The following is a 15,015-nucleotide window of genomic DNA, read 5'->3' as shown; positions in this document are numbered from 1 at the left end:
TGTTGCTTACTTGCCGCTTTAGAAAATATTCCGATGAAATAAAGGATAAAGAAAAGGTTGTTAAAAAAAATAAAATAATTATACTAGTCAAATACCCTTTTAAATATACAAAGCCGTCAATTTTAATGCATTTCTTACTGCTAGTTAACAAGGAAACATTTGTTAATACTCAACAACAACGGTTGCGGTAGTCCAAGTACAATCTTTAAGGTAACCAATTCTGCCTCATTGTATCAATGTATTGAACAAGTTCATATTTAGAAAAACAAAAAATCGGTTTCCTGTTGTTAGGTCAAAGAATTAATATCAGCGGCAGGCGACTTTGTCCATATCACAAACATCGGAGTCCACCAACCCCAGAGGTCGGACTTTAGTAGTCGTCGAAGACGCCAAGGGAATCCGCACGCTGCAGGGCCCATTTCTGGTGGTCGTTCAAAAACTTCTGCGAGAAAATGGCGTCCATCTTGCGCTGCTTGAAGGCCTCGTCCTGCATGTTCTCTATGCTGTTGTCCTGGGCGAGTTCCTTGGGCATGGTGATCATGGGTAGAAAGGCGAACAGGCCGAAGAGCCCGTAGGTTTCGCGGCTGCGCAGCTCGTACTGCAGGTCCTCGTAGGTGGGAATGTCCTCGAAGCGGGCGTACTCCAGGGCGTCTCTAAAGGCCGCGTAGTACACCTTAACAAGCTCCTCACGGTGCTTCTGCAGCAACTCCAGCTTGATGCTGGTGTTCAGGAAGAAATTCAGGTCGCACGCCGGACTGCCGTAGAAGCTCAGCTGGAAGTCGACGAAGATGGCCCGTGTGGGCACCTCGGGCTGAGCAGCGTTCTCGTAGGCGTACATGAAGTTGTTGGTCCACATGTCACCATGGTTGAGCACCACGTACCGATCTCCCTTCCTTGCCTTGGCTGCAGCCACGCACACTGGCCGAAAGTTGTCCATCAGGCGCTGCAGGTTCTTGCTTATCTTCTCAAAGCCGGGCCACCCAGCCGAAGTTTTGATGAGGCCCTTAAGGAAGCCGCCAAACATCTGCTCAAAGGTGTCGCTCTTCATTAAGATGTCCTCGCTGAGCATGCCGCGGGTGTAGTGCTTGACAATTTCAGGATCCTGTGAGGTTAAGGGAAGTAGTCAGAACGGAGTTCAAGGTTATTCCAGTGATCAGTGATAAGTCTACCTTCTTGGCCAGCACCATGGAGGTGGCATGGAACTTGCCCAGCTGCTGAAGGATGAGGGAAGCGTGGTTCCAGTCCAGGCCGGCTTCCCTAGAGGCAACCCTGTATCCTTCCACCTTCAGGTCACTGAACACTATTGTTTGCACCGGACTCTTTACGGAGTGGTAGTATCTTGGGTAAGATAAGGTTCGTTAGACTTTCGTAAATTACGGGGAAAACTTTCCCAATACCGCTTACTTTGCTCCGAAAGTGTCTCCACGGCTCAGGATATCCAAGCGCGGCAGGACGTCGGTGTAGGTCTGCTTCTCCTTGATGAACACATTGACATCCTCCAGAAACTGCGTGGCTTCCGTAATCGGAATGGTCTTTACAATCAGCGAGAGCTGCTCCGTCGCTGCAGATTCCTTTCCATCCGCCCACTTGGCGAACGTGAGTTCGACCCGATAGATAGCTGAGCAGTAGTTGTCTCCCGGGTTGCTGCCCCACTCAAAGCTGATCTCTTTCAGGGTCACCTTCGACTGCCTCAGACCTTCTTCCAGGGTCTCCGTAAAGAACTGTTCGTTAAGATACTCAGGCACAGAGATATTTTGTTTGTTTTTTATGACCGCCATTCTGAGTGCCTTAGTTCTCTATTTTCGGCCGAACGACACTTTCACGACCACCTTTTGCCGCAAACTGTATTGGCGGCGTGAGGAACACATCATTTTATAGTTTTTGTACACCCCGTTTTTTGTCATAGGAGACGTTTCTACAGTGATTTCTAGCTCTTCAAATGACTGAGGTGTCATCATGAAAATAAAATAATTAAGCGATGAACACTACCGTGGTTAGGCTTGACCAAAAAAAGTATTATTATTATTATTATTATTATTATCGAATTTATTGTTTTCTTTTTCCTTTTCACGTTGGGGGTATGACAAATATCGTTTACATTTCTGCATCCCGTAGCTGTGTTTCTTTTCGATTTCATTATTATGCTTTTGCGACACTGAACTTTGTCCCACTGTTCAAACGTAATAGATTGCTCGGTTGATTTTTGCTCAGAGAGCTAAGTTTTTGACTAGGCTCTTCGGCTTTTGCAAAGTCATCCGCACTTAATGAAAACAAACGCTAGTAAAACATGGAAATACACATGCTTGTGAGTTGATAAAGCCCTAATTAATTTTTTGGTGTTGTCTTCTTTAGTTGTGATCAGGCAAACCTGCGGACCGAAGTGATTCGACCACGTAAAATGGGCTCTCATAAAAGTTTGGCTAGTTTATACGCCAATTCAACGACAGGCGGTGCTTCGCAGCTGGAACACCGCCTGTCAGTGGGTCAACAGTCCGGGAATTTACTCTGCGTGTTATCAACTCTGTGGTGTGTACGAACAGAGCGTTGAAGTACAAATCTTTGAGCACATGTAGATAAATAAAATAGTTTGCCCTTTTGCACGAAAGCGTTTGAGTTTAACGAGCCCCTTGGTTGCGGAAATAAAAAATTACGAGAACCGAAATCTACCTGCTCATGGGCGTGGTTGACTCAAAATGTCTTGGTAACACAAACCTCTTGAATCACGTTATCTGTTCGTTATCTGCTCGTTCACACGCTGACAATAGATTTAATCATTTCATTGTTTTTATCACATTCGGTTATTTCGACAACTGGAAATTATACAAACATTATTTACACAGAAAAAAACGCTTGAAACATAAATAATTATTTAAAATTTTAACGTAATAAACCCGATGCTTTTTATACCCTTGCAGAGCAAAGGGTATTATAATTTCAGTCAGAAGTTTGCAACGTAGTGAAGAAGACACCTCAGACCCCATAAAGTATATATATATCGATCAGAATCCAAATACGTCTGTCCGTATGCCCGTCTGTCCTCCTCTCTGTTTCTATATAAACTAGTCTCTCAGTTTTAAAGCTTTAACTTTCCCTAAAGTTGTGTAGCCATTGCACGCAGTATATAAGTCGGAACGGGACGGATCGGTCGACTATATCGGATAGCTCCCATACGAAAGAATGAAATAAAAAATTCTCAAGCCGTTGTTTTTGATCAGATCGACTTGATTTCTTCCGGATGGCGTTTTTTAACGACTATTGAAATTCTGATTAAATTTATCAAAAGCGGATAACTCTACCATATAGCTGCCATCGGAAAGTTCGAAAAATATATATATAAATAATGGAAAAAAAAATTATAATATAGTTGTTTTTAATCCCACGAACATGATTTTCAAAATATGGAGTTTTTTAGTAACCCTTGAATCGAGAAAAAATTGATCAATAGCCGAAAATGCGAAAATAATAAAAAAAATCGTCATAGTTTCGACTTTGTTTAGCCTTTATGTATTTTTTTTTACATATTTGGTGGCAAGGGTATACAAGCTTCGGCTCGCCGAAGTTAGCTTTCTTTCTTGTTTATATAGAATTGTAACCAATTTTGCTTAACACACTGTTCCTAAATATATACATGTGTACATAACGTGTTTCTCACGAATGAAACCTGGAAAAGGTAGGTGTTTGACTTACAATTTTGTGCGTTAACTTAACTCAATTTATAACATGTAACGAACTGCTTTTATATGTCTCCGCTCGCTACGTAACGTGCGGCTAGCTCAGTTGAGTTTGTGTGTTCGTCCCACCAAATTTATTGTTGCGTGACCCGAGACCAAAGAAGAACACAGAGATAGGTTAGCTTTAGAATATATGTTGGGTTTATTGTTTGTGGCTTTACAGCTTGGTATTGACTCGTGGATCTGCTGCCTGACGACTCGCTCTCCCTCGTTGACGCCGGTAATGGCTCCCGCGTCGACTCTACGGCGGCACGCCTGTCGCGCGTCCTCTGCCTTGCCGAGTCTTTTGGGCACCGGTCGCGTACTAGGCTCGCTACGAGCCTCTCACAACCTTGGAGGATGTTAGGCAGAACCTCCCTAGCGGGGCTAAGCAGTGATGCCTGCAGTCACCACTCTTCGCTCCACCCCGGAGTTCGGTCGGGACTTCGTCGGCCTGGCCCTCAGCAGGTTCTCAATCTTTCATGGGAAACCGACGCCGGGTACCTTTCGCACAACTCCACTGGATCTTCGTCGGCCTGGCCCTCAGCAGGTTCTCAATCTTTCATGGGAAACCGACGCCGGGTACCTTTCGCACAACATCCACTGCCAAGACTCCACCAACTTCGTCGATTTCGAGACTCGTAGACGCACCCTACAACTTACCTTGAACCCTCGGGATCTCAGCTTGGCAGTCTCAGCTTATGTAGACGTGACCGTCGTTGGGCTTCTTGACTCGGCGATCTTGATTCCGGATTAAACGGCACTTGGTATTCTCCTTGGGGTTTCACTCGCGTTGGTACGATCTCGTTGCACGACTTCACTTGACTGTCCCGACTGCCTGCACGCGTCCTTCTTTTATATGCATTCCATGTCCCGCTATTTCCCTCCATCGGTGGCGTGACTGGGTCCAAAGTGCAGGACAAGTGGCGTGATCGGGTCCAAAGGGCAGCACAAGTCCCGTTAGTTCACGGTCTCTCCTCTTTGTGCTGGTCCAAAGTCCGCCAACTTCACCGTTATAACGGGTACAAAGTCAAGAACTTCACCGTTATAACGGGTACAAAGTCCAGAACGGTACCGTTAGTTCACGGTCTCTCCTCTTTGCGCGGGTCCGAAGTCCGCAGACTCACCGTTATTGGGTCCAAAGTCTGCAGACTCACCGCAGCATTGAGTCCAAAGTCCTTTGCACCGTTATTCCCCTTTTCTTCTGCACGCCGCGCATCCCGCTGTTGCTATGCGGCTCTCCTGCACTCAAACTTGTAAGGAGTTTTACAAACCCTTACAAACAAATAAATAATTTGTCCATGTTACGTCGCCTATGACGGAGTATTTAAATGAGTAGTTTGTGTATGCTAAGATATTACAATTTATTTATAGGTCAACTATGTACATCCCCCAGCCTCAGACCCATGAAGTCGAAATGTTTTTCATCAGCATCACCATCTAAGTCGATAAAGACTTGTCGAATTTTCGTCTGTGTGTTTCTACGGAAAATAAAGTTCGAATTCAATTTGTTTGGGTCCGATTGATGATCATATACGTGGAGAAAGCTGAATGCAGGAACTTTTTGGTATAAAGGATGATATTAGCTATACCAAAACAACGATCGAAGACATACCGCGGGAATCCTTCAAAATAATCCGACTTATAAAACCACTGACACTGTCACCCGACTTTAGTGTTATTGAAAACCTGTGCCCTGTGGAATTTCAAATTCCAATGAATATTACCTTGCAAGTGCAATCGCCAGATCTCCAGCAAAATCGACTTTAAAATTGGCTTTATCTAAAACCACAAGAAAGTTGGTAGAGTTTTCTGCAATTACCGACGAGGGGGTCATTTTACAAGCATTACTTACGCAGATTTACAATATCAGAAGCTTTCATTAAAATTTGTACCGTTATTTTCTCTCCAAAAAATAAGAAGTAAGTTATATACCCTTGCAGTCAATTTAATTTGAAATTCGACAGTAGTTAAAAAACACCATCTGGAAGAAATCAAGTCGATGTGATGAAAATCAATAACTACACAACTTTTGGTGAAGTTTCATCAAGATATCTTTAAAACTGAGAGACTAGTTTACATAGAAACAGACAAAAGGAAAGACGTACAGACAAATTTCGATTCAGATCGTGATGCAAATCAAGAATATATATACTTTATGCGCTCCGAGGTGTCTCCTTCACTGCGTTGCAAGCTTTTGGCCTAAATTATAATGCCCTTTGCTCTGCAAGGGTATACAAGTTTTAGGCAATCTATAGGTTAAGAACTAAAAATTTATAACGTTCACAGAGACAATTTCCCAAACATTTTAACATTGTTTAAGTTCCTAATTATCGTTAGAACTTGAAGAGAAGATCCATTCTTAGCATCTTCAATCGTTACCCGCTAATCCAGCGGTACATGCACTTCATTAAGGCAATTGAAGAAGGTCCAGTCCGAGATGCGCCCCTAGTGCCCTGTCTATTAAGATCAATTAGAAAGCTGAGGGAGAACCGACAACCCCCTTCGAGATTTTGCATAAAAAGACGACAGTGGAAGCCACTGCTGCACTTTGAGCCGCGATGTCGGAGCCGGCGGAGGAACCTCCACTCTATCTGACGCCTCAGTTCTTCAGGCGCTCTCTGGAGCACGGCCTGCAGCAGCTGGATCTGCAAGTCCTCGCGGTGCAGCTGACCAATTTGACGCGGGGCGGGGAGAACTACTGCAGCAACATCTACCGTGCCCACGTCAGGTACCGCAGTGCGGGGGACAGAGTGCTGGAGGCTTCTTTGATCGTTAAGTCCATGCCGGACGAGAAGCAGGCTATTCTGGCCCGCCTGCACATCTACAACAAGGAAACCATCTTCTACACGAGCATCAAGCCGAAGCTAGAGGCGCTGATGTGGCAGGTGCACGATGTGTCCAGCCCCTGGACGCTGGCTGCCAAGTGGGTTGATTCCGAATCGTTAACTGTTATGGTGCAAGTGTACATTTTCCGTTCGAAGGCACTACTACTCCACCACCCAGCCGGAGCAGACCATTATCTTCGAGGACCTGTGCTCCGATGGCTACCAGCTGAAGTGCCGTCAGTTGGGCCTGGACTTCGACCACGCGTCTCTGGCAATGCGCAAGATGGCCGAATACCACGCCCTCACAATGATGATGGCCGAACGGGAACCGGAGACCGTCGTGGACCGCTATCCCTTCGGCCTGCTGCACATAGACGCCATCAAGTCAGAGCCCTTCAAACTGCTCTTCGGCACCCAACTCCTAAAGCTGGCCGCCTTGGTGGGTGACTCTCAGGGGTTCGGCGAGATCACCACGAAGCTGTATCGGTACCACGAGCACTTCACAGAGCGCGTCCTGAAGGCGGTGTACCCCCTTCTCGGAAGCCACAATGTGCTCAACCACGGCGACCTTTGGGTGAACAACATTTTTTTCATGTACGATTCCCACTACAAGGTGCAACAGGTGAAATTCGTAAGTACACCTGCGGGCGGCAACCTGTGACCACTCACCTAACAGCTCGTTCAGATCGACTTCCAGTTGTGCTTCTACGGCAGCCTGGGCTTCGACATAAACTACTTTCTGAACACCAGCCTGGAGCTGGAGGTACTCCGCGACCGACGGCAAGAGCTCATCGACATTTACTACAGGACACTGGTGCACATCCTCAAGCAGCTGCCCTGGACCAAGCCACTGCCCAGCTATGAGGGCGTTATGGACGAGGTGCGGCAACGCGAGGCCTACGGGTTCTTTGTGGCCTTCGGCTTCTTCCCGCTGATGAGCATGTTTGGGGCGGACTCTGAGGACAACTCGCTGAAGAACTTCCACGACGAGACATTCGCCAGGCAGAAAGTCCAGCTGATGTTCGAGGGAAACACTCGCACTCTGGACAGCTTAAAATGCACGCTCAAGCGACTGGATGAGTTGAAACTGTTTGACTAACCAGTTAACATCACATTTTGCTCGACACAGAAAGGCAGTCTGTTATCAGTGGAAGCTAAACTTCTCTCATATTAAATCGCTTTAGCAATCAGTTCACGGGTGACTAAATAAAATATTCAATAAGACGCCTTGACGCCTTAGTCAATGACAGTTGCAGAATTTGGGCGTGCTTGCGCATATTAAGTCGCAAAATGCGCGGAAAATTTGATAATTATATATTGGCATTCCCGGTGCGTGTGAAAATATTTCCCAGTGTTTGCGTAACTTGTCTGAACATACCGGGTTCAGTATATATCTAGTTTTTTAGCCAGAACATTTCAATCATCTTAAATAATAATAATAATAAAATATTAGAAAAAATTACAATAAACATCACGTACATTCACTCACCGGGTCTACGCTAGTTAGAAGTTTTCAGTTTGCGTATTTAATAAAAAAGATTTTAAAGATTCTCCAAAACTCATTGTTATTTTTATACCCTTGCAGAGCAAAAGGATATTATAATTTCAGTCAGAAGTTTGCAACGCAGTGAAGGAGACACCTCAGACCCCATAAAGTATATATATTCTTGATCAGCATCACGAGCAGAATCGGAAAACGCCTGTACGTCTGTCCGTCTGTCCGTCTGTCCGTCTGTCCGTTTCCGCGCAAACTAGTCTCTCAGTTTTAAAGCTATCTTGCTGAAACTTTTCCAAAAGTTGTGTAGTTGTTGCACGCAGTATATTAGTCGGAACGGGCCGGATCGGGCGACTATATAGGATAGCTCCCATACAAGAAATTGAAATACAAAATGTTTTGATCAGATCGACTTGAATTCTTCAAGATAGCGTTTTCTAGCTACTATTGAATTTCGGATAAAATTTTATCAAAATCGGATAACTCTATCATATAGCTGCCATAGGAGAGATCGAAAAATATATATATAATTAATGGAAATAAATTGATAACATCGCTGTTTTTTATCCCACGAGCATGATTTTTTGAATATCAAGGTTTTTAACAACCCTTAAATTGAGAAAAAAGTTTCATAAAAATCGGACTACTATATTTTATAGCTACCATAGGGAAGATCAAAAAATCTGTGAAGAAATAACGGAATTGAAATTATAACTTCGTTATTTTTCATCAGACAAGTATGATTTTTGGAATATAAAGTTTTCTAACGACTCTTGATTACGAATTAAATTTGATCAAAATCGGACAACTATATCATATAGCTGCCATATGATCTATAGTCGAAAATATGGAAAATTAATACAAAAATTGTTATAGCTTCGATGTCGGTTAGCCTTTATGTATTTTTTTTTACATATTTCATGACTGCAAGGGTATATAAGCTTCGGCTTGCCGAAGCTAGCTTCTTTTCTTGTTTAACTTGTGCCAAAAACCTTATAATTAATACTTAGGATATCACTAACACTAAGAAGTGCGCATAATGAGACTGTAACAGGCTCAGGGGAAATAGCGCTTATTGTGGAAACTTTGAAAAATTAAACTTTTTGGGCTGGTAAAGAAGAAAGCTCTCCCATTTTTCCAGGAATGTGATACAAGGACACCTTGTTGCTTGCAACAGATTCTCCACTAAATTGTTGTTATAAATAAAACTTGATTTGAGCAATTAAAAGTTCTTTGCACCATTTAAATTTGTTTCGAAACCTTTAAGATTGTGAAAAAAATCAATAATTTTTTTCAACACAAAAAAAAATCTGGAAAATCAGCTTAATCGTCAGAGGATAGGGAATATTCTTATACAAACCTGAAATAATCGTGATGCATGATTTTAATGATAATAACTCAATAATGGTCCTTTAATATTTTACTTCATAAAAATCTGATGAAATCGTTACTTCTGATATATTTAAAAATAAATCATCTGCATACAACAGTACAGTTGAAGGTACAAATTTTGGTAGGGCTTTGCAGGCAGGGGGTCGGTGGATCAGCAGATAGGGCGCTGGTCTCCGAACCGGAAGACTCCCAGGCTCCCCGAGAAAAAGAAACGGTCTCTTTTTCCAAATCTCCATCAATTCTTACGAAACCGCTCACTTAACAATAGCAACAAATTTCGGCTCCCCTGACCCGAACACCCCCTCGTCCACGTTACTATGGACACGATAATACAACTTTCGCCCCTCCCACATAGATGGTGCTAGGTGGCAACCCCACCACTAGGATAAGTCGCTACTGGCTAATCACCAGTACGATCGAAAACACCAAAGATTAATGAATCCTCTACAAAATTGTAGAGGCCCTATGTTCCCGGGTGGAGACTTAAAAAAATTTTATAATTTTGAAAATTTGTATGAATTCCTATTAAATAAAAGGAAATCGCATTTATTTATTATACCCTTGCAGAGCAAAAGGGTATTATAATGTCAGTCAGAAGCTTGCAACGCAGTGAAGGAGATACCTCAGACCCCATAAAGGATATATATTCTTGATCAAACTTGATGAAACTTTCCCAAAAGGTGTGTAGTCATTGCACGCAGTATATAAGTCGGAACGGGCCGGATCGGCCGACTATATCGGATAGCTCCCATACGAGAGAATGAAATAAAAAATTCTCACGCCGTTGTTTTTGATCAGATCGACTGATTTCTTCAAGATGGCGTTTTTGAACTGTTATTGAATTTCGGATTAAATTTGATCAAAATCGGATAACTCTATCATATAGCTGCCATAGGAGAGTTCGAAAAAATATATAGAATTAATGGAAATACAATAAATTTATAACATCGTTGTTTTTTATCCCACGAGCATGATTTTTTGAATATCAACTTTTTTAACAACCCTTATATTGAGAAAAAAGTTTCATAAAAATCGGAACCATGGCCTGACCAGCGCCATGTTTGACCGTAGATTTCAGGTTTATTTTCAAACTCTGTATTTGGTCGCCGCCACACAAATTGTCGTCCATCTGAACCAAAAATGTTACATTTTGACTTGTCAGCAAAAATAAAGTCATCCCAGATCAAAATTAGTGAAAGTATGTGCTCCTGTGACCAAATACAGAGTTTGAAAATAAGAACCTGAAATATACGGTCAAACATGGCGCTGGTCAGGCCATGGTTTGGGCCTGTAAGGCAGCCTCTGGCATGGGCAAAGTCATTTTCATGGATGGCATCAAGGACGCCACAATGTACCTCAACATTTTAGAGGATAACCTACTGCAAACTGCTAAAAAACTGGGCATACGCGATCGTTTTCGATTTTACCAGGACAACGATCCGAAGCATTCAGCAGGAATTGTGAAGTCTTGGGTTACCTGGAACTGCCCACATGTCGTTATAACGCCAGCACAGTCTCCAGATTTAAATGAGATCGAAAATTTTTGGGAAATATTGGACATCGCTATAAGGAAGAGGAAGATTTCGAACAAAAACGACCTGAAAACTGTTCTTATGGAAGAATGGCAAAAAATTCCACTGGAAACCACTAAAAAGTTATTTTGCTCCATGGGAAATCATCTCAAAGATGTCCTGAACCAGAAAAATGGACATACAAAACCGTATCAGTTAAATTACTAATAATAAGTTAAGTAGAATCTGCTGCACGAAATAAGCTGCGGCATCGAAAAACCCTGTACATTTTGTTTTTATTAAATAATTTTTTTGTTTTTATGATTAAGAAAATCGCTTTCGTTCAATAAATGAGTTAAATTAATTTAGTTAAATTAATTTAAATTTTTCAGTTATCTTTTTTAGTTTAGCAGGAATAACGATTTGAACTTTTTTTAGGTAACTGCACGAAATAAGCTGCGAGCCACTGTATGATCAATTGCCTTGCCTATCAGATACAAGTTACCCGTATGAAGAATTATTAAATAAATATGTCTTTATGCCCGCTCAAATGAGTAAGTGATTATATGACAATCACCAATTTACAGCTTACAGCTTTCAAGATATTTACTTTCATACGGGCAGAAAAACGAAAGTGGCGGTGCAAATTTATTCTTTGCGTAAATTATGGAAATATAAAAAATTTGGGTGCCTCACAATTTACTCTAGGAGTAAAGGGTGTGAAAGGAACAATTAATGTTCATAAGGGGTTGAATCATCGTAACTGAGGGATGCTTGATTATTTTATAATCCCAAATATTGTTTCTTTACCACTATACTTACATTTCTAGCAAAAAGTCTGCCTTTTCTCAATTATTTACTTTACTTCCAGACTCCCATCTATTTTCAAGTGGAAAGATTGGCTAGGATCAGCGCCTACATAAGAATTTAAGCAGAATAACCAAATTTAGGGAAAATAAGGCTTAGGTAATTGTTTTTGCGGTTCATAAGTATTTGCCTAATATTCCAAATTTCTTAATTACGAATATTCAATACATATATTTAACTTCCAATGCAAAATTTAAAGATCAGAATAAACATTGATGTATGTAAATAAATATACGGATTCAATTCATCCCTTATATGTATATGTTTGTAATCGGAGAAAACGTATCTAAATAATTAAGTTCAGACTGGCAGTTGATTGATAAGCGCACCCTTATCAAGAACTCGTTTTAATGCAAATTCGAATCAAACTTGATAAGATAATAGGTTTCTAATCGATGCAAGTAAAATCCGTTAAACTAAATATGCGAAAAGTTCAATCAGAATGTGTTAAGCTGTATACAGCATACACACAGGAAACCAAATTACTAGCTAAAAAGGTTGACGTCTTCGCGTGTTGCGTGCTTAAAAAATGTTCAAAAGTTAGAAAACTCGTTGTCGCCTATTAAAAGTAAATATACACACACGTAAGGTATTATGCATAGTATATTTCATTAATTGCACTGCTGAAATCAAGCGAGTAAGATCATTGCCAGCACCAGTGTCACGTATATAAAGTGAGCCCACTGGCTAGCTTCTGTTCAAACGATCGCAAAATGTGTAGCATTGTGTTCGACGCAGAGGTGGTCGCCCGACCTAGTCATCTGGACGTAGCTTTTTTCGAGGAGGTAATGGAGACGGCCTTACGAACCTCAAGAGTCCAGCTGCTGGAAATACACATTCAAATGGGCAGCAGCACAGGGGAAAACTACTGCAGTCAGATCTACCGAGCGAAAATAACGTTTAAACGACCCGATCATCCGGAACAGAACATGCTATTTATTGTGAAGAGCATTCCCCGCCTGGATTCGGTAGAGTTCATTGAAGATCTACAAGTATACCTTAAGGAGAAAATCACTTATCACGAAGTCCTTCCTCGGCTGGAGCTCTTGATGCAATGCAAGCGCCGCTTCGGTCCAAAGTGAGTGTTTATTTTAAGCTTATCTGAATACAATTTTTTAGCTCACTGTGCGTTTCGAGAGTCAAATATAGGTCGCATATTCAAGCCCAATATTGAAGTCCTTCCATTTTCCAAGAAACTGAAACGTAAAAATCATGCTCTTGGGATAAAAAACAACGACGTTGTAATTTTTTTCTATTATTTATATACATATGTATATATTATTCGATCTTTCCTATGACAGCTATATTGTAGAGTCATCTGATTTTGATAAAATCCAAAATTCAATAGTTGTTAGAAAACGCCATCTGAAAGAAGTCAAGTGGATCCGATCAAAAACAACCGCGCGATAATTTTGTTTTTTAATCCCTCGTATGGGAGCTAACCGATATAGTCGGCCTATCCGGCCCGTTCCGACTTATATACTGCGGAACGTTTCATCAAGATAGCTTTAAAACTGAGACTGAAACGGACAGACGGACAGACAGACAGACGTACATACGTATTTGGATTCTGATCGTGATGCTGATCAAGAATATATATACTTTATGGGGTCTGAGGTGTCTCCTTCACTGCGTTGCAAACTTCTGACTGAAACTACAATACCCTTTTGCTCTGCAAGGGTATAAAAATCAGTGAAACAGTTAAAATGCTACGTATGTCAGCTTGACCTCCAACCTTTGGACAAATATAGTAAAAGGCGGAGTCTTTTTGCAATCCCGCAGGCTTTACCAGTGCATCAAGCAGCCGGAAAACACCCTTGTTTTCGAGGATTTGGGGCAGATGGGCTTCGTGATGGCCTCCCGCGAGCTGGGATTGGACGAGGTACACTGTCAGCTGGTCATGGAGCGCTTGGCGGAGTTCCACGCCACTTCGATGGCTCTGGCGAAGTTGGTGAGTACACTCAAACGAAGGGCCCTTCGACAGATTTGAATCGAACATCTTCGAGCTTCACAGGATCCCCACATTTTCGACGCCTATGCAGACGGCATGCTCTCCCCGAAGGGACTCGCGAAGGACGACGGCCTGTTGATGCAGTTTTTCTCGGGGAACGGCAAGGAGCTGCACGCACTAGTAAGCTCGTGGCCCGGCTTCGAGCGCATCGCCGGAAAGATCGGCGAGTACCTGCGCAACCAGCGGGCTAATCTGGAACGCAGTCAAGCGCCACAGGAGAACGAGATCAAAGTACTTAACCATGGTGACCTGTGGGTCAACAACATGCTCTTCAAGTACGATACACAGCAGAAGCCGCAGGACCTTATCCTCATCGACTTCCAGCTGAGCGTGTGGGGCAGCCCGGGCATAGACCTCAACTACTTCTTTTACACGAGTCTCACTCTGGAGGTTCTGCGCCACCGACGGCCCCACCTGCTGCGCTCGTACCACGCTCGGCTGGCGGAAACGCTGCTCAGTATCGACCTCGGCATACCGGTGCCCAGCTACGATCAGATCGTCGATGAGGTTCGCCGCCGCGAGGCGTACGGCTTTTTCGCCAGCTACGGCATATTCCCCACCGTCAGCCAGGACAAGGCTCAGACCGCCGACAACAATCTGGAGAACTTCAAAAACGAAGAGTTCGCCAAGCAGAAGGTTCATCAGATGTTTGGGTCCCGCCGACTGGCAGAAACCCTTCGCTACTCGCTTCCGCACTTTGAGCGCGCCGGCGTCTTTGAATAAACTTCTTCAAAAATATTGCATCGATGTATATAAATGAAATGGTAGCTTATTTTTAATAAATTCGAAACTTTAAACAGTTCTGATCCATTTTGAATCACCAGTGATTAACCGATCCAGAATTGAGTCGAGTTTATTACGGTGCAACAAAGATTCGCAGATTGATACACGGTCGAAAAGGTTTTTTTTGTTTTTTTGGGATAACTCATGAGGCACCCATACATCGAGCTTTTTTGTTAAATTTTTCGACTTTAAATGCCTATGGACGGTTTCCGTGCTCGATCCACTATTTCCATGATTTTATTCGTATCAACGGTCACTGGTCGTCCGGAAGGCTTGGGTGTTTCGGTATCAAAATTGCCACTTCGGAATCGCCTAAACCACTGTTCGGCGGTTTGAATCGAAAATTTGTTATTTCATAAGTCAACAATAATCTGTCTGCGAGATTCCGCAACAGTTTTTCCCTGTGCGAAATAAAATT

General features: G+C 42.6%; 3 protein-coding genes across 3 annotated transcripts; 2 read left to right on the top strand and 1 right to left on the bottom strand.

The window, feature by feature from the left end:
• Positions 1–92: 92 nt before the first annotated feature.
• Positions 93–1,842, bottom strand: LOC108093013. Its single transcript, XM_017192916.1, has 3 exons — positions 1,405–1,842; positions 1,170–1,338; positions 93–1,102 (listed from the first exon to the last, which is right to left on the bottom strand). Exons 1-3 carry the CDS (start codon positions 1,776–1,778, stop codon positions 371–373), a joined length of 1,275 nt encoding a protein of 424 aa, XP_017048405.1. The 5' UTR covers positions 1,779–1,842; the 3' UTR covers positions 93–370.
• Positions 1,843–5,734: 3,892 nt separating this feature from the next.
• Positions 5,735–7,787, top strand: LOC108093018. Its single transcript, XM_017192922.2, has 3 exons — positions 5,735–6,636; positions 6,695–7,169; positions 7,224–7,787. The coding sequence occupies exons 1-3, from the start codon at positions 6,272–6,274 to the stop codon at positions 7,635–7,637; spliced, it is 1,254 nt and encodes a 417-aa protein (XP_017048411.1). The 5' UTR covers positions 5,735–6,271; the 3' UTR covers positions 7,638–7,787.
• Positions 7,788–12,291: 4,504 nt separating this feature from the next.
• LOC108093017 lies at positions 12,292–14,611 on the top strand. The gene is made up of 3 exons (XM_017192921.2): positions 12,292–12,881; positions 13,586–13,754; positions 13,818–14,611. The coding sequence occupies exons 1-3, from the start codon at positions 12,517–12,519 to the stop codon at positions 14,535–14,537; spliced, it is 1,254 nt and encodes a 417-aa protein (XP_017048410.1). The 5' UTR covers positions 12,292–12,516; the 3' UTR covers positions 14,538–14,611.
• The last annotated feature ends 404 nt before the right edge of the window (positions 14,612–15,015 follow it).

The sequence above is a fragment of the Drosophila ficusphila genome, unplaced genomic scaffold (assembly GCF_018152265.1).
Source record: "Drosophila ficusphila isolate 14025-0441.05 unplaced genomic scaffold, ASM1815226v1 contig_636, whole genome shotgun sequence".
Taxonomy (NCBI): Eukaryota; Metazoa; Arthropoda; class Insecta; order Diptera; family Drosophilidae; genus Drosophila; species Drosophila ficusphila.
This window is presented reverse-complemented; position numbering and strand designations above follow the sequence as displayed.